General features: G+C 54.5%; 14 protein-coding genes across 14 annotated transcripts; 5 read left to right on the forward strand and 9 right to left on the reverse strand.

Moving 5' to 3' along the window:
- Positions 1-380: 380 nt before the first annotated feature.
- M421DRAFT_50086 (uncharacterized protein) lies at positions 381-1,424 on the reverse strand (the record flags this gene model as incomplete). Its single annotated transcript, XM_033594794.1, has 2 exons — positions 381-1,084; positions 1,133-1,424. 2 exons carry the CDS (start codon positions 1,422-1,424, stop codon positions 381-383), a joined length of 996 nt encoding a protein of 331 aa, XP_033454450.1.
- Positions 1,425-1,609: 185 nt separating this feature from the next.
- On the reverse strand, positions 1,610-2,432 carry M421DRAFT_388697 (uncharacterized protein). The gene is given in 2 exon segments (XM_033589948.1): positions 1,610-2,142; positions 2,157-2,432. The coding sequence occupies 2 exon segments, from the start codon at positions 2,248-2,250 to the stop codon at positions 1,952-1,954; spliced, it is 285 nt and encodes a 94-aa protein (XP_033454451.1). The 5' UTR covers positions 2,251-2,432; the 3' UTR covers positions 1,610-1,951.
- Positions 2,433-3,936: 1,504 nt separating this feature from the next.
- M421DRAFT_50401 (uncharacterized protein) lies at positions 3,937-4,530 on the forward strand (the record flags this gene model as incomplete). Its single annotated transcript, XM_033594823.1, has 2 exons — positions 3,937-4,205; positions 4,260-4,530. 2 exons carry the CDS (start codon positions 3,937-3,939, stop codon positions 4,528-4,530), a joined length of 540 nt encoding a protein of 179 aa, XP_033454452.1.
- Positions 4,531-4,651: 121 nt separating this feature from the next.
- Positions 4,652-5,334, reverse strand: M421DRAFT_115621 (uncharacterized protein). The gene has a single exon (XM_033587245.1). It carries the CDS (start codon positions 5,214-5,216, stop codon positions 4,773-4,775), a length of 444 nt encoding a protein of 147 aa, XP_033454453.1. The 5' UTR covers positions 5,217-5,334; the 3' UTR covers positions 4,652-4,772.
- Positions 5,335-5,591: 257 nt separating this feature from the next.
- M421DRAFT_415251 (phospho-2-dehydro-3-deoxyheptonate aldolase) lies at positions 5,592-7,572 on the reverse strand. The gene is made up of 3 exons (XM_033590626.1): positions 7,137-7,572; positions 6,028-7,090; positions 5,592-5,981 (listed from the first exon to the last, which is right to left on the reverse strand). Exons 1-3 carry the CDS (start codon positions 7,243-7,245, stop codon positions 5,687-5,689), a joined length of 1,467 nt encoding a protein of 488 aa, XP_033454454.1. The 5' UTR covers positions 7,246-7,572; the 3' UTR covers positions 5,592-5,686.
- A 267-nt stretch (positions 7,573-7,839) lies between these two features.
- M421DRAFT_354 (uncharacterized protein) lies at positions 7,840-8,241 on the forward strand (the record flags this gene model as incomplete). Its single annotated transcript, XM_033589596.1, has 2 exons — positions 7,840-8,088; positions 8,137-8,241. 2 exons carry the CDS (start codon positions 7,840-7,842, stop codon positions 8,239-8,241), a joined length of 354 nt encoding a protein of 117 aa, XP_033454455.1.
- M421DRAFT_415253 (uncharacterized protein) lies at positions 7,965-9,376 on the reverse strand. The gene is made up of 2 exons (XM_033590627.1): positions 8,137-9,376; positions 7,965-8,088 (listed from the first exon to the last, which is right to left on the reverse strand). The coding sequence occupies exon 1, from the start codon at positions 9,268-9,270 to the stop codon at positions 8,311-8,313; it is 960 nt and encodes a 319-aa protein (XP_033454456.1). The 5' UTR covers positions 9,271-9,376; the 3' UTR covers positions 7,965-8,088; positions 8,137-8,310.
- A 140-nt stretch (positions 9,377-9,516) lies between these two features.
- On the reverse strand, positions 9,517-12,801 carry M421DRAFT_415254 (triacylglycerol lipase). The gene is made up of 3 exons (XM_033590628.1): positions 12,129-12,801; positions 11,228-12,075; positions 9,517-11,177 (listed from the first exon to the last, which is right to left on the reverse strand). Exons 1-3 carry the CDS (start codon positions 12,381-12,383, stop codon positions 9,776-9,778), a joined length of 2,505 nt encoding a protein of 834 aa, XP_033454457.1. The 5' UTR covers positions 12,384-12,801; the 3' UTR covers positions 9,517-9,775.
- Positions 12,802-13,794: 993 nt separating this feature from the next.
- On the forward strand, positions 13,795-17,824 carry M421DRAFT_415255 (Spc7-domain-containing protein). Its single transcript, XM_033590629.1, has 4 exons — positions 13,795-13,991; positions 14,042-14,129; positions 14,184-16,949; positions 16,998-17,824. Exons 1-4 carry the CDS (start codon positions 13,806-13,808, stop codon positions 17,672-17,674), a joined length of 3,717 nt encoding a protein of 1,238 aa, XP_033454458.1. The 5' UTR covers positions 13,795-13,805; the 3' UTR covers positions 17,675-17,824.
- M421DRAFT_415256 (acetylcholinesterase precursor) lies at positions 17,726-19,739 on the reverse strand. The gene is made up of 2 exons (XM_033590630.1): positions 18,161-19,739; positions 17,726-18,096 (listed from the first exon to the last, which is right to left on the reverse strand). Exons 1-2 carry the CDS (start codon positions 19,520-19,522, stop codon positions 17,842-17,844), a joined length of 1,617 nt encoding a protein of 538 aa, XP_033454459.1. The 5' UTR covers positions 19,523-19,739; the 3' UTR covers positions 17,726-17,841.
- Positions 19,740-20,781: 1,042 nt separating this feature from the next.
- Positions 20,782-21,971, forward strand: M421DRAFT_115776 (peroxisomal d3,d2-enoyl-CoA isomerase). The gene is made up of 4 exons (XM_033587246.1): positions 20,782-20,951; positions 21,021-21,171; positions 21,228-21,308; positions 21,380-21,971. The coding sequence occupies exons 1-4, from the start codon at positions 20,892-20,894 to the stop codon at positions 21,925-21,927; spliced, it is 840 nt and encodes a 279-aa protein (XP_033454460.1). The 5' UTR covers positions 20,782-20,891; the 3' UTR covers positions 21,928-21,971.
- Positions 21,972-22,015: 44 nt separating this feature from the next.
- Positions 22,016-22,610, reverse strand: M421DRAFT_360 (uncharacterized protein; the record flags this gene model as incomplete). Its single annotated transcript, XM_033589663.1, has 3 exons — positions 22,016-22,336; positions 22,374-22,474; positions 22,526-22,610. The coding sequence occupies 3 exons, from the start codon at positions 22,608-22,610 to the stop codon at positions 22,016-22,018; spliced, it is 507 nt and encodes a 168-aa protein (XP_033454461.1).
- An 883-nt stretch (positions 22,611-23,493) lies between these two features.
- On the forward strand, positions 23,494-24,896 carry M421DRAFT_115828 (uncharacterized protein). The gene is made up of 3 exons (XM_033587247.1): positions 23,494-23,869; positions 23,919-24,202; positions 24,249-24,896. The coding sequence occupies exons 1-3, from the start codon at positions 23,717-23,719 to the stop codon at positions 24,718-24,720; spliced, it is 909 nt and encodes a 302-aa protein (XP_033454462.1). The 5' UTR covers positions 23,494-23,716; the 3' UTR covers positions 24,721-24,896.
- On the reverse strand, positions 24,830-25,730 carry M421DRAFT_415260 (N-acetyltransferase 5). Its single transcript, XM_033590631.1, has 2 exons — positions 25,535-25,730; positions 24,830-25,484 (listed from the first exon to the last, which is right to left on the reverse strand). The coding sequence occupies exons 1-2, from the start codon at positions 25,701-25,703 to the stop codon at positions 25,072-25,074; spliced, it is 582 nt and encodes a 193-aa protein (XP_033454463.1). The 5' UTR covers positions 25,704-25,730; the 3' UTR covers positions 24,830-25,071.
- Positions 25,731-26,010: the final 280 nt, after the last annotated feature.

Consider the following 26,010-nt stretch of genomic DNA (forward strand, 5'->3'; position numbering starts at 1 on the left):
ACGTCGCCGGTATGTGGCCGTGCACTACTCAGCCGCGGACTGTGCAAGAGCAACCATTGCGATATTCCATGCACATTACCAAACATACGATCACTGACCAAGGCACCTTGACTACAGCGACAGCTTGTAGTCATGCCTCCAACTCTCTAAGACTCATCATCGGTACACCACGACCAGGTAAAGCCCGCGGTCGCTGTAATGTGGCGTTACGCGTATCGTGATATCCAAATATCAAAGACATTCACAGAAATAGTACCCTCGGCTTTACAAATGATCCGCTTTAGCCAAGAAGGGACGAGCGTCTTGAACTGAAGAGTTGATTTGAAGCCTGGAAGGTGGTGTGGTCCATGAGGAAGGCTTCGCTTGGCTCTGATCTTCCTCTACAACTCCCTGTTGACACCCTCCAACCGGTGTTTAAAGTCCTCCTCAGGAATCCTCTGCACCTCCTCAGTCTTCTTCACCTCAAATCCCGCCCTCTTCTCCCACCCCCTCAACGACTCCGTATGGTCAGCCCGCTCATCCACTTCCTTTAACGCGTCTCCCAGATACCTCTTCAGTAGCCCAGGCAACTCCGTTTCGAACTGACTGTTATCCATGAATTCCTGCGTGATGCCCAAGTCCTTCACGAGTAGCGCAAGCCCAAACCCAGAGTTGAATGTTCTCGGCAGCGCATCGCGCCGAAACGTGTCCAGCGTGGGGAAGCATACGCCCGTCCCGACGTTCAGCACGTCGATCATCTTCTGCGGATCCAGACCCCATTTCTGGCCTGTTACGAGGCTATCGTTCAGTGCGCAGATGCTGGATGCCATGATGTAGTTGTTGAGTGTTTTCATGGCGTGGCCAGAGCCGAGGGGACCCATATGGAATAGGTAACCTGCCATTGCTGAGAGTACGGGCTTGACGGCCTCGTAGATCTCGGGAGAGTCGGCGCCAACCATGAGTGTCGATTCGCCGGCGTCAGTTGCGTGCATGTAGGTTTGTGTAATGGGTGCGTCGACGAGTGTGAGTTTGTGTGCGGCAAGTTCGCGGCCGAGGGACTGTGTGTCGAAGGGTGAGGATGAGGAGGTGTCGACTATGATTGTGCCTATCTACTTTTAGCAGGTAGGCGGATAAGAGGAGTGTGCTCACTGACCAGGCTTGAGTGCTTTGTCGATCCCCTTTCCAATGATGACTTCGCGGACCACCTTGCCTTGCGGTAGCATGGTGACAATCATGTCGCAGTCCTTGAACGATTCGGCACTACCATCGGAAGCTGTAGTGTTCTTCCATTCCTTTGCAGCCTTCTGTACTCTCTCAGTGTCAATATCGTATACTACTACGCTGAAGCCGGTTTTGGGGAGGTTTGATGCCATGGAGAACCCAGCGTTGCCGAGGCCGATGTAGCCGACCGTTTTAACGGTTGTGGGTGCTCTTGATGTATCCATTTTGGGGTCGCAATATGTGTAGGCTCTGTTATGTGACAGTGTGTCTCAATGGTATCTTTCTGATCCTTCTTGGAAGTCTGCTGGTGGTGGAAAGGCAAGACTGCCATATTTGCGAATCGGACTTCTCAGCGGGATCAATCACGGAGTGTAGCCTTTCCCTCCTGTCAAATCCAAATCCTCGCGGTTATCAGAACTTGCGGGGAGGTGACTTTGCGGGGAAGCTGCCGTTTGGTACGCTAGCGGCTGGATTTCGACACCATTGCAAACCTCGCGGGAAGAATGCTGTGTTAGCTTCTCGATTCGCAAGATCTGCGTCGTAAGTGTAAAAATTTCACCTCTTCGTGCAGACTTTGGGGTCCATATGCTTAACTTAGAAAATGAGCATCAGCACCGCGACAAGCAGCGAGGAGCAGCTTGCCAAAGGGGTCAAGTGTTTCCACTTCCTTTTCATTGCTCCACCTTTCGGTGAAGTACATGTATGCAGTAAGACCATCATCGTCGAGCAGTTCGGGAAGAGCAATATTGTTCTACTCATCGGGAGCACTCTTCCACGCTTGTAGATCTTTCGTGAATGGAATCTGTGCAAGAACAGGTACCTGATCAGCAAGACCGCCTCTTGTATTCAGGCTCCAGACACAGCTCACGAATAACGACATCGTGATCGTGCGCCGGAGCGATTCGTTGCAGACCCACGTCTCGTAGCAGTTCGCGAGCAAGGCTGGTTCATTGAACAATCACTTCCACGGGTGTGCAGCCCTTGTCTTGTGAGGTAGTTGTGCTCTTGTGCCTGGGCCTGGTCGTTCAAGCTGGGACCAAAGACGCGCATGACTTGATAAACGATCAAGGTCTGTACAACTGCGAGGTGTTCACAAGATCCCAATCACCTGGCGCTGCTCTCGACCTCGCGATCCTCGCATTGCCGCTGTTCGTGACCAAGGAGGTGTTCGCACTCGTCTCGCAAAGGTCAAGGGCGGATATTGACACACAATCTTGGTATGGCCCGGGTTGATACCTATCGCTGGTTCTGGTGCAGGAATGACGTCGACCCAGTGAGGGTATGCCATGGAGGCCACAAATGAGCGCAACGCCTGCAAAACGTACCGAATCTGCCCATCATTCAAGTACGACAGCACAGTGATCTCCGGCCACAACGTCCGTTGAAGCAGCGGATGTACAAAGGGAATGTTGTCCAGCAACAAACTCGCCGAAACCGCAGGCTGCTCTGACCTGGAACCGCTCGAGCTCGCGTTCGAACTTCCTGACGCGCACAATAAAGGTCGACCATCGCAACCAAGCGAATCGGTGTTTGCGCCGTTGAAAGACAGGAGTTCGGGTGCGCCAAAGCCAGCGACGACGTCTGCGCTAGGTGAGCCCGGCGTCGAGTCCGGCGACGTGGTGCGGACAACCACCTTCCAGTCGACGATTCGAAGATGTCGGATACGCGCAGTCGAGGCAAGCGGTGCAGCTTTTCCTTTTTTTCTGCGCGGCGCGGAGATGTAGTGCATTGTGGGAGCGGTGGAGATGTTCTCCGAGGAATCAATAGTCGCCGTCACGCATGCATACCCTGGAGATACATTATCCTGAAGAATTTGAATGCCTGTTGCTTGCGTCCGCTGAGAATTCCACCTGACTCGGCGTCTGGTGATGCAGGGGAGTTCCGCGAGGTTGTGCATGGCTTACATGCAACTGCTTGGCATCCTTGTATGCGTGACCCGGAAAAAAGGATATGGCCATGGCCGCATTACTGTCGATATGTCTCCATCAAGTCTGCCTTTGGAGAGCACAGACACGCAGAGTGCGAGCAACAATGACGAAGCCACAACCCCACCGGCAACTGAGATCACGAGAGGCTGGTGCAGGCTGGTCGAGGTGGAACATTGATGCAGGGCGTGAGCGGATCACACGCTCTGGTACAGCAACACCTGCACCCACAAACTCAATCTAGAAGCCAACATCGATCTCACGACCCATCGTTACGCGTAGTCATGCATCTGGCGGTCCACAGTATTGTCCACTCTCACAACTCACCAGACTGAATTGCTTCTGCGAAGCTGCGGCGAAGTCGCACCCACGTGCCCCAATTAGAATTAGATTTCGCACGTTCGATCACGAAACGCGGGCCTGTCTCTGCGCGAGCCAAGCCCAAACCGACGCGCGCTGAGTCCAGATCAGGAAGGGCGCCGCCCGATTGGCGGGCTTGCTAACGTCATGGCAGGTCCGTGACTTTCACATGCCTGAGGAGCGCCATGAGCTGCGAGCGGACAGCGGCCCCACTGCGCCGCCTCACCTTCTCGTCTCAGCTTGGGGTGGGCAGGCTTTCTCTCTACACTGCCAGACGTGCACTTGCCACTACTGCTTGAAGAGAAAGAGAAAGGGATAAGATTGTGTTTTGCGCTTTGTTGGTTGGACTAGCTGTTTTTCCGGCGACTAAGACCGTCTCACCTGACCACTCCGCATTGTCTCACGGTCACGATCACCGACTCCAGACGGGATAACAACACCACACATCGACATGGCCGTTCAACCAGTCGATTCGGCGGGCGCGAAGAGGGCAATGTATCTGCTCATGGGGATCCCAGACCGGTTCAATGAGTTCTGCCATATGGATCAAATCACATTCGTTCAGCTGGCGGACTGGATCCTGAACAACGTCGAGTCGCAACTGGCCGCCAACGTCAGCATCGAAGAGAGCCTGTTCGTGTTCCTAGATATTGTTGCGCAGGGGAACAGCTTCAGCAGCGCGGCGTACGGTTGGGATCACGATGTCCAGCTCATACAAGGGTATGCCAAGCCAGCCTGCTGGTGCTAGTCAAGTCGCTGACCGTGTTGATGCAGCATCTTCCTCAATGTCCTCAATGCTCTCACAGTCCTCCGCGAAAGCAGGGAGATCTCGTCAGAATGCCCGACCCTGAACGCAACCAAGAGCCGCTGGCGGATCGCAAAGATGTGGCGGCCGGGCCGATCGAGAACGGACGGCCTCGTCAAGGTTGGCAACGATGGCATGTCCGGCGACGGGCTTGAAGTGGACCAAGAAGCGCTTAAGCAGGCTTTGCTGGCGGTCAACAACTTCATGCACGAGCGTGAAGAGTACGAGGATCTTGAATGAGCGGAAGCATTTGCATATTCGGCGTTTTGGTTCGGCGCAACGGTAACGATGACGGTAACGGAACAGGCATTGCGACGGTTTGGGTGTCGGTATTGGGTGTCGAAAAATCTCGATTGCGTATTCGTCTCGTTTGTATGTATGTCGCTCGGTGTCGATTGCGACGGTGGTTCCAATGAACACCACTTCTCTCTTCAGTTTTCGCCTCTGCTCGTGATATGCCTCTCTTGTCCTGTAATTATTCCTCAACTGTCCAGGGCCATAGCTCCTACTGTCCCAGGCATCAGTACGCTCAGTCTTCCCTTCTTGATCCCCAAGCTGTTCTCAATCCGCGCTACTGGCTCGCCACGCGACTGCCTCATCAAGGCCAATGTAATGACACCAGCATCCACGTACTTCCGCCCCTCAAATCCTCTCCGCCCAACATTGCTGATCTCTCCCTCTGCCTCATCTGCTATTCGCTGTCTTGCTTCAAGCACTCGGAGGACAGGGTTGTTTCTCGGATCCGGGAATGCTGATTGTGGCGGCGCCTGCATCATGTCGCCGAGTAATTGCTGCGATTCATTTGGGCGCCGCGATTGGGGCTGAGGGTCGAATTGCGATCGTGACGTCGGCGAGTAGTGAGGGTTGGGCTGGACGGCACCGAGACTGCTCAGGCGTGATGCGAAGGCTGGATCACGCACGTCCATGTCGACTACACCTCCTAGAGAATGTCAGTATATGACCTGCGGCCCCTTAAAAATGCATGTTTACCTGCTGGCTTTGTCTCGCTGAACTGTGGTGGCGGCTTCACAGTAGGTCCCGGAGCAGGCGGTGCCTGCCGCGGTGTGGGAGGCGCGGGCGCCCGAGCTGTGACATTGCTGGGAGGTGCGCGAGTAGGGTATTTGCGAGCTGCAGCGCCGACGGCGCCGGCGGCTTTTGAGGATGAGCTTCCCATTGTTTGTATGCGGGGTTATCAGTGTGAGCTGGGGTTGTTGGTTGTTGAGATGCAAGGCATCGATAACGTCAGTTAGGCAACTTTTAGGGCATGGACCCTGGCACGTGCATGAAGTCATCACATTAGTCCCCAGTATGCTACAGTATATTCGAGCAATGGAAATTTTCGTCAAATGCCTTCGACTGAATATGTCATACGGTGCTAGCAGAAAACTCTTGTACTCTACGGACTCGCCGCATCCTCACGGTAGTGACCTGCAACCAAGAATGCCAGCTCCAGCGCCTGCTTCTCGTTGAGTCTAGGATCGCAGAAAGTGGTGTAGTTGTGGCTCAGGTCCTCATCATCCAGCCCTTGACTTCCGCCAGTGCACTCTGTGACCGCGTCGCCGGTAAGCTCGAGGTGCATACCGCCCAGGAAGGAGCCGTGCTGCTTGTGAATCTTCAGGGCCGAGGACAGCTCAGAGAAGATGTTGTTGAAAGAGCGAGTCTTGATGCCGGTCGATGTGCTGCGCGTGTTTCTGGAAACGTTAGCTATGAGTCTTGTCTTCAGAAAAATGGACTCACCCGTGCATGGGGTCGCATTGCCAGACAACGACGTGCCCGCTGCTCTTGACAGCTTCAATGTGCCCGCCCAACATCGACTCAACTTTATCCGCTCCGTAACGTGTAATCAGTGTGATCTTGCCGACGTCCTTCCTCGGGTTGACAATGTCGAGCAGCTCGATCAACTCGTCATTCTTCATCGAGGGCCCGACCTTGATGCCGATCGGGTTCTCGATACCGCGGAAGTACTCGACATGGCCGCCGTCGATCTGTCTCGTGCGGTCGCCGATCCAGATGAAGTGTGCTGAGGTGTTGTACCAGCCCTTGCCATCTGTGGAGGTTTGAGCACCGGGGTGACTAGCGGGGTGTTTGAGTCTTCTTGTCAGAGCAGTCTCGTACTCCAAGACAAGACCTTCGTGACTGCTGTACAAGTCGACGGTCTGCAGCTGCCCTGAAGTGTCTGCGCCAATGGTTCGCATGAAGCGAAGGGAGTCGGAAATACTGTTGACAATGGCAGTGTACTTTGCTTGCAGCTCCTTGTCGCCGACATGTCCAAGGCCCCAATCCATAGGGTTGTGCAGATCGGCAATACCACTCGCTAACTGAGCACGGATGTAATTCATAGTCGTAGCCGAGTGGAAGTACGCGCTGACCAGCCTCTCGGGGTCGACTTTGCGGTGCTCTGGCTCGTAGCCATTCAGGATGTCACCGCGGAAGCTGGGGATCTCCTTGCCATCCACGATTTCTGTAGGACTCGATCTCGGCTTAGCATACTGCCCAGCTATCCGCCCAATGCGAATGACGGGCTTGTTGGAGCCCCAGATCAGAACAAGAGACATCTGGAGGAGGAGTTTGAGTTTGGCGTCGATGGGATCCTCGGCGCAGTAGGAGAAAAGCTCTGCGCAGTCACCACCTTGTAGAAGAAACGACTTTCCCAGGGCTGCATCGCGGAGGCTTTGTCTGAGTCTCCAAACCTCCGATGGGGTGACAATTGGTGGGAGTTTCGAGAGCTGCTTCAACGCCGCATCTGCTGCTGCTTGGTCCTCGTACTTGACTACTTGTTTGATAGGCTTCGCTTGCCAGGCTTCAAAGGTTAGAAATGCCCGGCTTGAGAAGTGAGGTCTACGAACACGTTGGTGACCAGTTGTCGAATTGGCCATTCGAAGGCTGAGGCTGTGATCCTCCCGTCATGTATTGCTGGAGGTAGTTGTTCAGGCGGTCCATTGTCTCGTCGGCCATGGCGGCGTGAATGTGCTCAGGTGAGGCTTTGAAATTGTCAGTATGTAAAGTCGGGGAAGTAGGGGCTCAAGCGTTGCTGTGAAATAAAAGACGACTTGAGTCACTATTCAATCTCGAGTATATGAAAGCTTCAGCAAGGGTGTTGCTGCAAAATGACCTCAACAAAGCCCATGCGCGCATGACTCAATTTGGACAACTGGGCGCGCAGAGGCTGCATCCGCAAAGCCTGAAAGAACATGTCTCTCTCTCTGAGCGTGTGTACCACGTACCTGAGCTGTGCTGACTGGCAAGGGAAGGATCACCGACTAGGAGAGATCTGGATATTTCTTTACCCGTCCGTTTGTGTAGAGTCCTTGTTCTACTGTGCGGGACCTCGAAAAAGTATAACCCGGTCTAGAGGAATCTCGCAACGAATGGCGGCCCCTGATTTATATCATTGGTCAACCGCAAGGGATTACCGAGCTCGGTCTCTAGCTTACCCCGGGCCACGCCCCACTCCTACATCATAGCAGGCACAGTCGTAGTGAAACCGCGCTGCACAGTTCGAATCTGATCGAATCTCACTTGAGCTCAGCTGATCACCTGGTACTTGACATGGCCGAGCCCCAACCATCAGAGATCCAAGAAGGCGCCGCAGTCGCGCACGCCCCAACAGCGACGGCGGCTGATCGCAAAGCCGCCGCCACACTCTCTTCGCTCGACGCACAAGACGATAATGGCGGTGGCAAGAAAGGCGTTGAAGGCAAAGCGCTGGATCAAGCTATGAAGAACCTGAACGTGAAAGATGCCAAGGTTGAGGCGAAGACGGATGGCAAGGTCGAAATGGCTGATGTCAACTTGCTGGTGGGTGTCATGTAGTCCAGGGAAAGCGTTAGAGCTGACAGTGCATAGATCAAGGAGCTCAATGTGAATAAGCAAACGGCCACAGATCTGCTGAAGAGGTATGAGGGCAGTGCGGTAAAGGCTATGAGCGCCTTTGTCGCGGGGAGAGCTTAAGCACGAGACATGCATCGTTGCATTCCATCATGATCCACACGTGTATATACATCCAAGTCCACTCTTCCACTACTTCTCGCCCACCACACTCAACGACTTCGAGCCTACACGTCTCCTCTCCCGCTCCTCAAACTTGGTGTTGATCTGCGTCTTCCACCGTCCGTACAATTCATACCCCACCACAATGATGATCGGTATCCCGACAATAATGCTCGTGACCTGTCTGGCTGCCTTCTTGTACTTTGGCGGCAGCTTTGTGTTGGGCATTGGCTCGATGATGCGGGTTGGGAAGCGGGGAGCTCGTGGCGGCGCCCTGGGCGCGGGCTCTGCGAAGGCGGTGCGTGGCTTGGGGAGGTCGGAGTATGGCGAGGGCGCTGTGAGAGGGTTGCGGGGGAGTGGAATTGTGGTTGCGCGTGGCTTTGGTGGAGTGGTGTTTGCGCGCTCGCTCGGGGCTGCTGTCGTAGGTGCGATGAAGGGTTTCGAGGGCGCTTCGTTTACGGGCTGTTGGATCGGCGCTCCAGTTGCTGAGCTGGAGGACGGCGGTTCGTAATGTGTTTCAGGCACTTGTGTAGGTGCTGCATCTGCGCCGACAGGTGTTTCCGCGGCAGCGGGCAGGATTGGGGCGACTGGCGCCGGGCCAGGTACGGGAGGGAGGAAGGGCTCTTGAGGCTCTGTTGGTGGTTTGCTGAAGGCTCGTGCCGCCTTGACCTCGTCTAGAATCTTGCTACCTGTCGGTGTCGCCGGTGTAGCTTGTTCCGCGATCTTTGCGGGCGCAGCTTTGCGCGCAGGTGTTTTGGTCTTCGTCTTGTAGTCAGACACCTTCGTCAAAGCCTCCTTCTTCTTCTTGAGAGCATCCATTGTCTTGGCCTTTGAAGTCGCTTTCGGCGCAGCCTTTGCCTTCGTCGATACCTTCCTCGCCGCAGGCATCTCGGGCGCAACAGCGTTCTCATCGACGGCCTTCCTCGGCCTCCCACGCTTCTTCATAGCAGGTGGGTCGACGGTGACCGTTGCGGACGTTGCGGCAGCCATTGCGATATGATTTAGGCAAAAGTAACAACGTGGAGGATGGCGATCGGGACGATCAATGTTGCGACGCGGTATAGGGGCTGTGGGCGCGTCGAGGAGTACCAGCTAATAATGTGGTCGTTGTAAGAAAATGGCCGAATATGCAGGGATTCGCGTCTGAATATGAGGTCATCCGGGCTATTTTCATCTCTCCTAGACGCGCAACCTTGCCCCAAACAAACATTGTCATGAAGTCAACAAACTGTCGTGACAGCCTCCAGGCTACTGTTTCGGTTATTTGACATTGTTCTGTTTTTGTATTTATTGTATCGATGCTAGTAATGTCTTGCATACCCAGCTCCATCTTCAGCGTTACGACATAGTGTATGTGTATCATCTTCCGCTCTATGCCCAGAACCATTAGTCTAAACCCTAAAACATGCTTCTGTCTTATATGAAAGCCGGCTTAAAGCGACAGAACGACCCTGTAGGTGAAATCCATGCATGAGAAGGAGGTGAAAGGTATTGTTTACCCAAAGTAGCTCTCCTGGAAATTAACCGCGCTCTTCTTGCGTCGCAGCATACCTCTTGCGCCAGAAATATCGAGCACAAGCCCTGCGTTGCTTCCACGCCTGCTGTGTACGGGACTCCTGTTGGGAGTCGAAGGTGTGACAGAACATAGAGACTCCATGTGGGTGGGTGTTGGAGGCTTGAAGCTGACTTCAGGTGCTGTAGGTCCAGATGGGTGGTAAAGGCGCTTGTAGCGGAGCTCAGGCGAGCTCGGTGCAGGCACATTGCTAGAAGCTGGAGTCATCTTGAGGTTGAGTAGTGTGCCGATATGACGATCAGACGAAGTCGATATCGCGGGCGTCGCAGGAGCGGAGATGGTAAGTAGAGACGTATGACGGGTAGTTGGCCATAGTGTCGGGCCATACGAAGATGGTGATACGATAGGTGATGGAGAAGAAAACACTTCAGAAGTGTCCGAGTCTACCTCTGCGTAGTATTCTTTGTCGGATGAGTCGTCAAGGTTGGTGGATGTTGATATGGTGTCTGACGTACGGTTGCCTGATGGAATAGGAACTTCTAAAGTCTGGTTTCGAGCCGAGCTGTGGCTGTCATATGAAGGTAGCCTAGGAGTTGAGCGCGACAGAAGCGGACTGAAGGGATCCTTTTTCGACAATACCGGACTGGAAGGTTCGGTCTTGGTTACAAACCGTAGCGTCTTGCTATTCGGTCGTGTTCGAGGTGCCAATGAAGATTCATAGTCCAGGGAATTCGGCCGTGATAGGGTGCTGGGATGAGCTTCCGTCTGTGCTGAGCTGAACACAGTGCGTGCTCTAAATTTCTGGATTAGGTTGTCAAGAGCGAGCTCAATTGTGACGTGGTTCTGTATCCGCGACAGCTTGGGCCATGTAGCCCTCTGCCCTGTCAGGAGACATCCGAGCATGTACTCTGTTGTCGGATTGCTGAGAACCCTAGGGAAATCGGCGTACGATATCGCAGGAAAGATATTGATGTCGCCCGAATAGCGCTGGCTGAGTAGCCCTCTAAGCTTGGTCACGTAGGTAGGGAAGATTCCTATGTCCGCGATGACTTGCAGTCGGTGCAAGACCTCGCCCTTGGCTAAGCTTGCTACACTACTCAACCAATGGGGACCAGCTGGAACTGCAGTGCCCTGTGCTTCGGCAGCCACGAGGTCCTCTTCTTTCTCTAAGAATGGAACCACGTGTGGGTTGACTTGTGATACGACGAAATGATTGACGTTGAACATTTCTGCAAGGCGTGTCATGGGAAGGTCGTTGTCCACGGAACCATCGATCCACTTGGCATCAGGGTCGGCATCCCAGGGCACTTCCTTGCCTGTCTTCAAATCTTTGGCCATGAGCTCAGACTGTGCGTATACGAGAGGCACAGAACATGATGTGCATCTGTACTAGTCAGCATTGAATCCTGAAATCTGCGAGGTCTGTGTACTTACACCGCCGACCAGATCATGACATTGGGCGCTGTGATATAGTTCAGCAGTCTCGGTAGCTCGTAGATCGATGAGGTCGATACAGGAATGTTGAGTATGCGCCGAGTACGGTTGTACGATTCCTGGAAGGTCATGTCGCCGACCATCTGCCGCATAACCCTTTTCAGGTGTGACATGTCGAACAGGGTACCAGTTTGACACAAACGTACTACTTTCCGCAGAATACTCTCGGGTTCGCCAGCTTTCTCGAAGACGTCCAGGTCTCCATAGCAGAAGTCGTGCAGAACGTCCGGGATTTCTGCGTCGGTTTTTGTGCACAAGACAGCGCAGACGATACTTCCTGCAGATGCTCCAGAGATGATGCGCGGCAAAAGGCCATTGTCCCACAGGCTCTTAACAACTCCAACGTGGTTCATGCCAAGAGTCCCACCTCCTGATAGGAGCAGTGCGCTGCGTCCAAAGGACTGACGTGCTTGCAAGAGTGATTGGGTAAGTGTTTCCGGATCAATGGGGCAGGCGTCTCCTTGTTTGGCTGAAACGTCGAGCAGTGCTTCCATAGTCTGCTGTGCCGATTCGATGTACCGCTCGATCAGCCGCTTCGTGCCGATATGGGAGTGCTTGTACAATCGTAGTCCACCCATGTCACCGAGGTCTCGAGTCAGTGTTGTCCGCAACAAGAACAACATCTTCGTCACGTCGCAGCTTAGCCGAGCATCGTCCAGCTCCCGAAGACGAGCTGCGACCAGGGCTGCGTCATATTCCGGCGACTCATCTTCGTCCTTCCAGGCGTTGTTCCCTTCTAGAATGTCAAGGTCGATTGCCGCGGCTTTCCATTCGTGGTACGTTTCAGCCTGATAGTTGTGATTAGCATGTGATAGCCTAAACACCGAGCCCAGGCACCTACGTTCTTCAGGCGCAGGTACAGGATCTGCTTCCGGCCTGCATCTTCGTCCAGCACTTCTTGGGAAGGTGCACTATAGTGGCTGCCGACTGCATCCCCTATCGATTGTACGGGGTTGCGCACGAGTTTCGAGAGCGGTGACAGGAATCCGCCATGACTCTTGCTCTTTCGGATAAAGTCCCCACCGCTGTGCTGAATCCCTCCTACGTGCAGTCGCGTGCTGCTTCCCGAGAACACTGCGTCGGACAGGAATGACATCGGTGTTGGTACGCCATGCGCAAGCGTCGTGGGGGCTGGGAGTGCCGGATGCGCCTGGTGGAGAGGGAATATTGCGTGGAAGGAGTCGAGAATATGTGCAGGGGGTTGGTGCGGGTGGATGTTTGAACGCACTGGGACCGTTCCTTAGTATAGTAAGATATCTAGGTATAATTGCGGTCAGAGTCCGGCATGCTTAAATGGTCATGCGTGGTTGACTACGGTCCGGCGCGAGTCGCGGAAGCTGCACAACGGATGGGTGTCCCGGTACAGGTAAGATCGAAACGAGCAACAGGGAGCGCTGTCGAGCTGGCAAAGCATGTGCAAGAGGCAGAGGGCAACGAGCGCATCGAGCCCCGAACTAGCTGGCAATTGCCAACGGACGCGCTCGGATGACTGAAGACCTGTGGGCACATGAACGTGGTTTCCCGTGAATGACGAACCAAGGCGGCTGTAGCGCCATCGTATCGATAACGCACCTCACCTAATTCGCGCGCTCACGAGACCTGCGTCTCTGCCTTGCATACGAACCCTCGACGTTCGACGTGTTCCTGCAGCTGGCCCGGTAGCACTCTGCATCTGCCGTGGAGCACTTCTCGCCCTAATGCGGCGCTCGAAGAGATTTGCTGTCATGACTGCAATTTCCCGTCCAGCCTAACAGCGACTGCCCTGCACGACACAAGACGCAGAAAACGGGGATGGAAGTGATTATCTTTCCTATCCTGCTCGGAGCTGGAGACGTGTGCCGCGCTGCATGTCGCTCCGCAACCCACTCTGCGGCTGCGGGGGCCAGGACCTGGGGTTTGTGGAGTCATACTGCCTGATCTGGCTGCAATCCTCAGCTTTCCTCAGTCCACGAGGCACACCTGCAGAGGCGCTTGTGCTAAGCTGAGCAGCTTGTGATTGCCATCTGGGCACAGGTCTGACACGGCCTTCTTCACATGTCAGCCTGGGCCCTGAAGTCATGCAGGGCGCCTGCGAAATCGGAAGAAGCCTGGTGATTTCCTCTTTTTGGGCTGGTCTTTTTCCTGTCAAATTTACGTCGTTCGTTTGAGACCATGGCAAAGAAAGCAGACAAGCGAATCCGAGCTCAAGTTCAGAGAGAAGCTCTGTGGAACCCTGGGGCGTGTCTTTGAGATGTCGTGAGCCCTGCACGGGGCGTGCTGGGAGACAGCTGGATACCATCGAACAAAGCATCTAATTGTAGTCCCCTAAGGCGCCGTCGACTCACAGGTCTCTTGCTATTCATTGCTGAAGATGTCCCATTTTGACGATTCTAGTGCTTGCAGCTCGTCTTTTTCACGACATGCAAGGCGAGTTGCAGGGGTGCCCAATCGGCGCTAGTGGTGTGTTGTGGGTCCGGGCCATTGTTTACTTTCGTTGCGCACAGCAGCAGACAGTCCACACTTCGCCACAGCAACGACCATGGCGCACCTCGACGGGAAGGAGAACATTGCCGACGGGCTCGTCGCGAGCGCGTCGTTCAAGGCGCCGTCGTTGTCCCCGAAGAAGGCCGCGCCCAAAAAGAAGCGCGCGAAGAGCATCGGCCCTGGCGGCCTAGAGAAGGAGGAGGAGGCGCCGCTGAAGGCGCGCAATGGGAACAGGCGAAAGGTGGGTTTTGCAGTACGGGGAGCGGGGGTAGCAGCATGCTGACAGTGCAGTCTGCGTTTGTTCCGGCCGTCAAGTCGATCCTGTCGTCCAACGCCGAAGACGAGAGGAAGCGCAAAGAAGCGCGTCGCCAGTCGCTGGGTAAGGCGCAATGGCTCCTGGCAGAAGAGACCTGATGCTGACACAGACGGCTAGCCAAGAGACGCGTCTCGTTTGCGCCAGAGGCAACGCTGCACACGTGGGACGTGGTCGAGTACATGCGCGATGCAACCAGCTCCTCGGCCGCCTCAGACGCGACGCGCCGGGCCTCGCTGGCCTCGCAAGCCCCGAACCCAGAGTCAGATCCCGCCGAGCCTCCCTCCACGCCGCCTGAGCAGGTGGTCGAGCCCGAGCCGCACGTCGAGTCGGCCCCCGCGAACCAGCGCGAGAGCCACCAGAAGAAGAACCGCCGCAGCTCGGGCATCCCGCCCATGAACTTCAACAACCCCGACCAAGCCTACTCGTCGAGCCCTCTGAGTGGCGACACTGCCTCGCCGGGCGATCGAGTTGCGGAGAGCGAGTCTGAGGACGACGACGACGATGCCACTGCGAACCTGGCCGTTGCACTCGACACCGAAGACAGCTCTCAGAGTAGCGCACGACTGGACGCTGCCCTGCGACAGGCCTTCGAGCAGGCCGGGACGCAGAAGCTGGATTTCGACGACGACGGCGAGATGACCATGGAAATGGCAGACGATGAGACGACAGTTTCTTTCAAGCCCTGGGCGCGCAAGGCCGCGGAGGGGCAGGAAGAGCACGGAGCCACACACTCCTCTTCGCCAGCCAGGTCAGAGGCCGACGACGACATGAGCATGGACGTGACGCGCGCAATTGGAAGCATCGTCGAACAGCCAGACGCACAGAGCTCAGATATCGAGGACAACACAGGCATGAGCATGGAGCTTACTATGCCGCTCGGCAGCATCCAAGCCATGGCCGCGAAGGCACCGGCGAACCGCAGGAAGAGCCTCAAGCGGAGCGTATCTGCAGTCGAATCATCCCAAGGCAGTCCAGCGAAGAAGCCTGCCGGCCGCCGTACCAGCCTTCGAAACCGCCGCAAGTCCGAGGAACCCGCAGCTGGAGACGCAACAATGGATCTCACCATGGCGATTGGAGGCATCAAGAGTAACATTCTGGCGGGACAGCAAGACGACGACAGGCGCAGCAGCATGGGCAGTGTCGCCATGGATGAGACTATGGACTTCACCATGGCAGTTGGCAGCATCAAGACAGCTCCAACACCCGCTGTGGATGCACAGGAAAGCGATGCGGATGACGATGGCTTCACCATGGAGTTCACCAAGGTAGTTGGGCCAGGCATTAAGCGCACCGAACGACCAGCAGCAACGTCCGAGCAGCCCGCGACTGTCGACTATCCCGTTTTGCCAGAGGTCATGAAGACGCCTACTCCCGAGAAGCCTAGGGCTGCGAACGCGGCTCCGGAAACTCAGTTGGACCCGTTTCCTGTGCCGGTGGAGCAGACGCCCACCAAGTCCCCTATTGCTGCCAAACTGAACCTTGATCCTGGGACGCCAGCATTTGTACGACAGCTCCCTGCTGGGGATGTAGAACCCTCTCCGTTCGTCAGGCGAACACCGCTGAGCGCCCTCAAGAAGGAGGCCACCTCGACTCCCATCAGGACTTCTGTTAGTGCCAGCAAAGCCAGAGCAGCTGCCGCTACCCCTGTCAGTGCAAGCAAGAGGACGCCTCTGAGCGCAAGCAAGAGGAGAGAGTCTTTGATCATTCCAGCAGACCCCATCGAAGCCCCCATCCTGAACAGGCGCCGCTCGTCGCTAGGTGGGGTACAGTTCAGCCCGATCGCTGTGCCTCGCGAAGAGCCTACGCTCAGGAGTACAGCTCTGTTGTCGAACAGTATCAAAATGCTGTCAACACCCCGCAAAGCTGCACCTTTGCTGTCGCCTGTCAAGCGAGGCATGACGCCAAAGAAATCACAGACCCCCCAGAAGCAGGCTACACCTAAGCAGAAGACCCCAACGCCCAAGAAGAAGGCTCCTAGAAAGTCTCTGAGTCCCAAGAAGCGCGTGGTGTTTGGTGCAGAGCCCGAAAAGGAGGAGCCTGAAGAGATCGACGAAGATGTGTCCGAGATCGAGCGCATCTCTTTGTCAGAGTTCTTGAGCTTGACCAAGATCTCCTTCATGGACGTAAGTGCTAGCAAGCGACGAGCCACCGTGGCTCCGGCCGCCTTCCGCGACATGGATGTTGATGAGACACCGGAGACTCTAGACCGATATGTCGTTGCTGGTGCATGTGTGGTTCCTGAGTACGAGCTGTACTCGCACGCTTGTCACGAGATGAAGAGGTACATCTCCAGCGGCCGTGAAGCTGTTCGCCAGATCGAAGCGAATGTGGAGGAAGAGAACCCGCTTCTCTTCAGCGAGTACCTAGCAGCACCTCCAGACCAGCGTAACGTCATGGATAAACAATTCCTGAACGCAAGGGCGAACGCTCGTCTTGATGCTCGCGGCGAATGGTACTCGTGGCGAAGCACGCTGCTGGGAACCCTCAAGGCTAGCCTTCTTTCTACGCTGGAGGACTTCAAGGACGACGATGCTTCTCTGGCCAACCAGGAGCGCCTTCTTGACGTGGTCTTGCCTCCTTTGGTTGAGAAGCAGGAGCAGCTTGTCACTGAGCAGAAGCAACTGCAACAACGCCATGAAGAACTTAACAGCTGCGATCGCGAGGAGCTCGAACTGACTCGCGAGAACCTCATCGCTACCGACGCCGAATTGCAAGCGAAACGCGAGCTTCTGATGCAGCTCCAGCAAGACCTTTCCGACAAGGAGGCGCGCATCGACGCCACCAAGGAGCGCAAAGTCGAATGCCTCGCTGAAACCAAGGCAGCTGAACGCGTCCGGGAGGAGTGTCGAGGCTGGTCCACAACCGAAGTCCGAGACCTGAGAGGTACACTCACCCCTTCTCTGCACACCTCATCCGCTAACATCGTCCTAGCCAAGGTTACCGCTCTCGAGAACACCCACGGCTGGAGCATAACCTCCGCCTCCTCGTCAAGCATCACAATGACCCACCTCTCCGATCTTGAGCTCTACTTCCAACCCTCCTGCTTCGCCACAGGCACATTCCCAACACCAAACGGTTCCATCTCCCTGGCCTATGTCGGCGACTCCGCACAGCCGCACCCGCGCCCCCTGACGACGAGCAAGCGTTTCTTCCTCCAGCTGATCCGCGCACAACTACACTGTATCCCGCAGTCCACCGCCTCCATTGCACAAGTCCTTGCGCTCGTCAAGAACGGCTGGGCCGCTGCGCTCGCCGTGGCTGAAGGCGCAACATGGCTCGAACATAATTTCGTCACCGAGGAGTGCATCCTCAGCGACGAGCGCATGGGTGTCCAGGCCGATATGCTACTCCCTACCCTGCAAACCAAGATCCGTGTCAATTTTGAGATTGGCGTCAAGCTCGAGGACGGCGAGGTGGAGACCGAGGTGGGCATCAAGGCCGAGGTTGTGTATGGCGAGAAGTATGGGGAGGAGAAAATGGGTGCATTTTTGAGGGACTTTTGTGGCGAGACAATCAAGGAGGGGAGGGATATGGCGTGTTGGGCTGATGGGATGTGTGATTTGAGGAGCAGGTTGAAGAAGACAGGGCGCAAGGGGGAGAGGAAGTAGAGCTGCGTTGGTGCAGTGAGCCGCATCAACGGCTGATTACGAGTTATGACGGCGTTTGGGACCTGAATGGTCTGGCCTTGTATTATGTATTGGCGGTTCGTTCATATCTCATTGCTCGCAAGCATCTTCAATGTATGTTCGCATCGATTGCTCATCAACGTTTTTGCTCAAATCGGCACCCGCTTGCTCATGTCCAACCAAAACGCACACCGGGTCTCGAGCTGCTTAATCGGGCCCTGCTTTAAACCGCCCGCAGTGACGAGGAATTGCTTTCCCTTCTCCACATCCGGCACGCTCGGCACGCTTGCGTTGGTCACCTTGTGCGCATTCGGATCGCCCGTCTGCACGAAGCTCGCCATGGCGCCCGTGTAGCCTTGGTACGTCAGGGGATCGGACTTCTGGACGGCGTTGACTAGGTTCCACTGCACGCATTATCAGCATTGTCTGTAGATCCCAGCGGAACCTGTAGGGAGTTGGGGGGCTTACGTAGATGGTGTCGCTTGCGTGCTTGGCGGGCGAGATTGTGTATTCGATCATGTGCCCCTTGTCTGCCTTCTTGCTGAGCCAGTACGCCGGGCACGCGAGCACGAGGTCGCGGTACAGCAGTCCCGCGCGGATGTATGTGGTGTTGTAAGCAAGTTCCTCCGCGTTGCCGACGGCTGGGTACACAGCTTTCACCTTTGCAATGTCCGTTTCTCGCAACCCGGGTAGGAAGCCGGAGAGCCACTTGTCAAACGAGGCGACGGAAGAGTTGAAGCCGTCGCTTGCGGTGTTTGCGTTTTGGAATCCTGGTGGGATAAAGTTCTCGCCTTCGTGCAGATTGTAGCTTGTCAGCACCGTTGGCGCATTGAGTTTGCCTTTACGGATGACTTCGCTCAGGGGTGAGGAGAGGAAGGTGTTGTCGATTATGGGGCCGAAGACGAACGAGGACGTTGTGTACTGCAGACTTGTGCTCAGTCTGAACGCGCTGTCACGCAGGGCTTGCAAGTCTGCCGTCTTGAGACACGCGATTTCGTCGGTGCTATTTGCGCAGCCCACATCGCTGATGACTTGCTGGTAGATTGCCTCGTTCTCGGGGCTATCGTAACGGTAGGTTTTAGGCCAGAAGGGCGAGCTGCTCATAGCTTTCTTGAAGAGCCTTTTGCCTTTGTTGCCTGTGGCGATTGTTTGCGCGACAACGCTGCCGCCGCCGGCGCTCTGGCCCCAAATCGTCACATCGTCTTTCGAGCCGCCAAAGTGGTGGATGTGCTTCTGGATCCACTGGAGCGCGGCTTGCTGGTCGAGAAGACCGGTGTTGAGATCCACCTCTTTGCTCTCTTCGACTTTTTTACCTGGGAGAAAGCCGAAGACGTTGGTGCGGTAGTTGGAGTACACGACTACATAGTCGTTGCTCTGGCTCACGTTGAGCACCGGGTATCCAGATGGTGGGATCGTGAATTCGGCACTGCCCCGGATGAAACCTCCACCGTAGAATGTCAAAAGCACCGGTCGCAGCTTCTGGGTCGGCTGCCATGGGCGAGAGTAGACTCCAAGGTACAGACAGTCTTCAGAACCGTTAACGGTGCGCTGCGGGCACATGTCAAATCCGCGATCGGTCTCGTAGGTGCCATTGGTGATCGGTGCTGGGGGCTGGGGCGCACGGAAGCGATTCTCGCCTGCTGTTGAGGCTCCGAACGGGATTCGACGATAGTACGTGAGATTGTAGGTAGAAGACGAAGCGCCTTGTAGAGTCACATAGTCCAACGTGACGATCGGATTCGTGGAGTTTGTTTGTCTGGACTGTAGTGGCGAAGCAGCAATCGTTGAGACGGAGGCCAGAAAAGCCAATACGCTCTTAGAGAACAGCATCTTGACGGTCAGGGTCACGAAGCACTCAAGATTCGGTATTCCTGGGCATCAACGCTCCATATGCCTTTCCATCGGACTAAGTAGCGACCACCGACCGTTGCCTCCATGTCTCCGCAAATTGCTCCCCGGATTGCGGAGCGCGGGGATAGCGAACATGGATGTGCGTGGTGATGAGCACTGCAACTTCGGTGGAATATGCGCCGAGCCTCGTGGACCGAGTCAGGAACAGGCAAGACTAGGAACAAAAGGGTGCTGGAGGCTGGTGGATGGATGCTTGAATTCTTCCGTGACGGAAATAGGGATTAGAAAAGGAAGCTACGTCAGGATCACTTGTGAGTGTCGCCGTAGTCCCGGAGCGTCGAGGAAGGAGCACTGGCCTCCGATCTGTAACAGAGACACACTGATCTAAGAGCATCGACCACAGGCACATTGTCTTCAGTGTCTCCACGGTGATGTCTTTCTGCAACTGGATTTGAGCGAAACGAATGTTGAGAAGCATCTTTACAAATAACATGTTGATCGTTTTGGGTAACGTAGGTGGCAAGCGAGTCATGCTCGGTTGAAACGCGTCTTTAGACTGTACGCTTAACAAAGTTGGCTGGCTACTTCTGCCCAACCTGGCCTCTACCACGTGCAGCCAGCAGGTTATCAGCCATATCACGTACAGCTGCGTACGTAGGCGCAAATCCTCATTGATCCAGGTCTAATATATAACTAGTGATCACCTCCTCTTCTACCTAGGTGAGCTTCCTTAAGTTGGGCTGGCAATCGCGTGGGGCAGGCCTGCCAGCGCGTCAGTCGCGTAGCGTTGTACAAGGGACATTGAAAGTCCGAGCAGCAGCTCTCACAGTCTTGATTTAGCGCTGATTAACAGAGGAGATAGAGGGCTGTATATCAGCTTCAGATGAGCGTGGCAGGAGTTGTTGGGGCCGAGGCATGATTGATTTGAGTTCAAAGGTTGATCAAAGTTGGTGGGGTGGGCGACTCGCTAGCCACCTACGTTATGGCCAGAATCAGTCATGCTCCTTTGATGATGGGATTGAGCAGCTTCAGCTATCCGAGTTAACTTTCTCATTACTTTGTGTCCTGAGGGGTTTTTTTTTGCGATTATTGAACGTAGACGAACAGTTAACTTATTGGCACAATTAAACGACTCTCCCCAAGACGACTCATCGAACCGAGGCTCTGGACCGGTTGCGGGGCTGCAGCTGCGGCTAAGCTGCCCATAACCCCACATTTGGTGCTCAGCTTGAATACTATCAACGTCTTGAAATTCGTGGGCTTACGAAGAGAATTCATTACAAAGGACTACGCGAAACGTGATCGGGAGGACATAGTGACAAACAACTTCAGCACAACGACCGCTATCATGGCCAGAACATACTCCGACATCAAGTTGGAGATCAAGGGTCAGATCGGAATTATCAAGGTATACAATAAACCATATCGCCTTACTTTCAGTTAGAAGCCCTTGCTCAATCCATCTGACCTCACATAGTTCAACCGCCCCAAGGCCCTGAACTCCTTCGGTGGCAACCTGATTGAGAACACTATCTCAGCGATCCGGACTCTCAATGAGCACCCAGACACGATCTTCACCGTACTGACCGGCGAAGGTCGATTCTTCAGCGCTGGTGCAGATGTTAAAGGTATCACATACGATGACGTAAGTTGTTGCTGAGCTTGAGGTGCTGACGGCGACAAGCATCCACTGAGCGACATGCAATGGACACCGAAACAGATCTTGCGTCTACGAAGCTAAAGTTCGTTGGGAGATTCGGACCTGGTGAGTGACTTGGAATCTACCATGCACTTATGTCGACCGTAATAGTTGATCGCTTACTGAAAATGCTCCAGCTCAAGAGCTTCTCCGCTCCATGATCGATCACAAGAAAGTTCTGATCCTCGCCCTTAACGGCCCTGCCGTCGGTGGTGGCGCAGCCTGGTTTCCTGGAATTGCCGACATTGTCCTTGCCTCATCTACAGCATGGCTGCAATGCCCCTTCAGCGCTCTCGGTCTCGTGCCGGAATATGGCTCCGCGTTCTCCTTCGCGCAGTCCATCGGCATCCACCGCACAAACGACTTCCTTATGTTCGGCCGCAAACTAACACCGAAGGAGCTGCTTGATGCTGGACTGTACAATTATGTGTGGGAAGAGACGGGCGATGCTTTCCAGGCAAAGGTGGTCAAGTTTTTGGAAGATCAGTTGGCGGTCAATGACGGAAAGAGCATGTGTGAGATGAAGAGACTGCAGAATGACCCTATTCGAGATGCTAGACTTCTCGCTGTGGTCAGGTCGACCGATGCATTGGCCGAGAGGTTCGTGGAGGGTGCGCCGAGGAAGAGGTTTGAGGCGAAGAAGAAGGAGTTGGATGAGAAGACAGCTACGAGGTCAAAGATTTGAGAATGTAATTTTCTTCATGTATTAAAGATTCGAATACTCTTATTCGTCGTATATCTCGTTGCTGACAGTGTCTGCTTGGACACCGACTTCACCTCTTCTTGACGACAGCAAGCTTTGATTGCATTGGAATGTTGTGTTGGGAGTTCTCGGCACTTGGGAAGCCCTCCAGCTCAACACCTTTCTGGAAGATCGCGTAATGTGTGCTTCCATCGTAGTGAAACATGCCCAGTTGATCTCCTTTCTTGACGTGGTCTCCTTGTTTGACTGTGATATCGCAGGTGCTGACCTCAGTCATGCCAATCCCGAGGAAGCAGACAAGTTCGAGGTCATCATCACCTGTCTCAATGAAGATGATAACACGAGTTGCTGTGGCCGTGAGGTATGACCCTGCCCAGTTTTCACACCCCCGCTATCCATGTTGCCCTTAGCCTTGGGACCGCCGATACCTGTGAAGAGCGGCTCCGAGAAGTATGTGGGTGAAGGTCCTGTGAGTTCTTGTCGACATGTTCGATGATGTCTGAAATCCAGTCCTTGACATGGCGGTGGTCTAGGAGTTGTTAGTGAAGTCGGGGACCGCACATGGTCATGGCAAGCTTACCCGCTGGAAGCCACAAGCCGGTCCTATGCACATGGTATTCCTTGAGGATGTTCTTGACTCTGTCTTGGCTCGTTCCTAGAGTCATGATATTCTAGAGGCTGGCCTGGTCTATCGTATGTCTGTTGATTCCTCAGAAGCTTAGTCCTAAAAGAGCCGCAAGGTTTACGCGTTCACCCTTATCAGATTGATGCCATAGTGGCATGTGCCGATAGCTCAAGCGTGTAACGGCTCTTGGGTCTAGTGGAGGCCATTCTTGCTGTGGGGTCTTGCGATGCTCCATCGCAAAGATGGAATCGTATCGCGATGTTTGCTCGGACGCAGACGGGAGGCCTTCGACGGTGTGCATGAGCATATAATCTGCAGACCTGGAGCTAGAGTCAAACACAAATATCACTTAGGCGGGGATGAAGACATCATTATTGTATGTCCAGAATCGATGAGACAAAGCATGAGCATCAGATAAGGCGGGAGCATCCACGGATCTTTCCACTGTGACTCAGCTAGCTTGTTTCGGCTGGATCGTTCGCCCGTCAATCCATCCCGTTCACACCGCCCTGCACGCAGAACTACCACACCCATCGTCGTTTCCATCGCTCATCCCTTCCAGTCATCTACTCGACACCCGTGCATGCGCTCCCACTTATCGATCTCTCGCTGTTTGTCTACGTTCCTCTGTGGTAGAATGTGTTTGAGAGATCTGGAAACATGTTGTCTCAGACATCCCGCTATCTCGGCACCAATCTAGATCACACAACAGCAAACATCCGTCCTTTGTCGCGCTTTTAGCCACTTGTATGCATCTCAACAAGAACGAAAGCACTGCCGTTACTGTGATGGCTTCCCACAGAGATGACTAGCATCATGGGGCGCGCCACTAAGCATGTCGCTCCCTTGCGTCTATCCGCATGCTATGTGGGGACGTGGGTAAGTTTGACGGAAACAACACGACTCACACACGGGCAATGTAGACGTGCGCAGTCTCACTCTGTGCTTTGACAGCCTGATTTCGGTGACGAAGTGGGTCGGATGGCTATCTCTGGATACTGAGACTGTTTCGGATCTACCGGTGCCCATTTATGCCCTTATACAAGAACGCAAAAACCCGCTCGTCTCTGTCTGCCACAGTCAACCCTTAGTCTTCTGATTCTTCAGGAGACACTCAGCAAGACACTTTGATTGTGCATTCTCGGGATGGATGGACTAGCAGCTAAGCATTCGCGAATGCGTCTTCCTACTCTACTTGCGCACGTCGCGCAGACCATTTTGGCTTTCGTAATTCTGGGCCTCGCAGCATACGGAGTCGAATACATCTCGTACAATGTCTTGATTTACTCCATTGCAGTGGTAAGCTAGATGTCTACGTGAGCAGCCCAAGGTGCTAAACTATGCACAGAATGTCTGCAGTCTGGGCGTGTCATCCTGGCTGCTCGTCTCACGCACATTTCTCTCGAAATTTGACAACATCTGGATTGCCCTGGGCCTGCATGCTTGGATGCTTGTTTTCTGGATCGTCAGTCTTGGACTCACTGCCGACCTGACAAAGGCGTGGAGCCCTCAGTGCTCATACACCCCCGAAGCCGGCAAGATCTGCTCAACATTTGTTACCAAGCGAGACACCACGTTCCGTACATATTACGGAGTGCTGGTCGTAAGCTCTGTACTCATTGGTCTTCAGGTGTAAGTATCTGACCTAGCATGAGAGAATACGGCTGATGAACCACAGAATTCTTTGGCTCGGCACCACCGCGCTCCTCGCCCTCGATCTCAAGTGTCGCTGCTCCACGGTCACACAATCTCATACTGTTGGCGCAGGACCTCGCTTCTCCAACGACTCTCAGACGACCGCAGGCGACATTGAGAAGCCCAATACATTCGACTATGTTAGTGCGACACCCGTCCGTAAAGAAGCAGAGCCAGTCATACCGCTGCCATCTCCAGAGATCAGTGGCGTCAAGCAAGTAGAGCCGTTTCAACCTGATCAGCCCACACAGCATAATCCCCGGTCGACATTAGATCAAGCAAGCATCCCAACATCACCCGCCCCGTCTGAGATTGAATGGATCGGCCTAGATGGCATAGATAGTGTGGGGTCACCGGTGCCTTCGTCACGAGTGCTGAGTCAGTACGCTACGCATTGGGATGTTGTGAATGAGGCGCGTCCTATTGAACGAGGTCCTCAGACGAATCGGATATAGAGAGAGGCTACAATTGAAGAAAGACGTAGATAACATCGAGGTGGTGATGCCATAATAGCATTTGTACATCTTTCGTCACTATTGACTGTCACACATGCCATGTAAACGCAAGTAAAGTATAGACAGTAGAGACTCAATGCCTTCAACGATGATGCAACCGGATATGTCCGCTCAGATACCTGCACACATTTATAGCCTACAGACTTCGTTCCTTTCCCGGGGTATACACATCTCGACCAACGATTAGGCACTGCCCATGAGATGCCTGTACCGCTCCTATACGACGGCGTACGACCTCTACAACAATATCTCAGAATACTCGGCAATCTTTTTGACTCGATGTGCAATGCCCTACCACACATCGTCAGGCCCAACCCTAAACCCCTCGCCCCCCTCTCTAACCGTATCCCTCCCCTTGTCCCGGGACAGCGGCTTCCGCATATCAAACGCATCCTCGCCATCATTGTAATAATCCACAACTCTCCTATACACAGAATACCCCATCTTCCTGTACAACTCCTGCGCCCCTTCATTGCTCGCGCGGACAAACAGGTCCACGAACCAGCCGCCCGCAGCGTCAGAGCTGCGCTCCAGCGCGGTCGAGAGCGCGGTCGCGTGACCGAGGCGCCGTGCGCTGGGCGCAACAGTGAGCGCGGTGATGTGCCCGTGCCAGGGGAGGTAGTTGGGTTGGAGCTTTGTGGCTTGGACGGGCTCATAGGGCTCGATGGGGGAGAGGTATGGCGAGGACTCGAGTTTGCCGAGGACTGTGCGTATTAGCAGGTTTTTGGGGGATGCTCCAAGCGAGGGAGCGCACTGTAGCCTTCTATTTGGCCGTCGATGCCCTCGATGACTTGGCACAGCTCGGGCCATTTTGTGAGGTATTCGAGGTAGAAGCCGATGTTGTAGGTTTCCGTGAGGTGGTCGAGGTTTGTGGAGGAGAAGTTTAGGAGATCGTCTGTTCGCATGGGGCGGATTGTCGCCATGTTCGCGGTGTTATGGGGTGTGTCAGGGTGTTGTCGCGCTTCTGGTGACGATTGTGGGGCAAGATTCGCTTTCACATCGTTCGAGGTTCGACCAATCAGACCCCACAGCCGCCGCAGACTCCCGAAAATACTCAAAGGTGAAGGTTAGTTAAAGGTGGGGTAAAAGACAAGACTTGCATACTAAGTCTATTACGATAGCATACGGCTAACAGTACAAACATATCGATGACATACAAGACATTACGTCCGCCCAGAGGGTATATAACAAACGCATGGTACAACATGTTACCGCCCAATGCTCGATCTA

The sequence above is a fragment of the Didymella exigua genome (assembly GCF_010094145.1).
Source record: "Didymella exigua CBS 183.55 unplaced genomic scaffold M421scaffold_1, whole genome shotgun sequence".
NCBI lineage: Eukaryota > Fungi > Ascomycota > Dothideomycetes > Pleosporales > Didymellaceae > Didymella > Didymella exigua.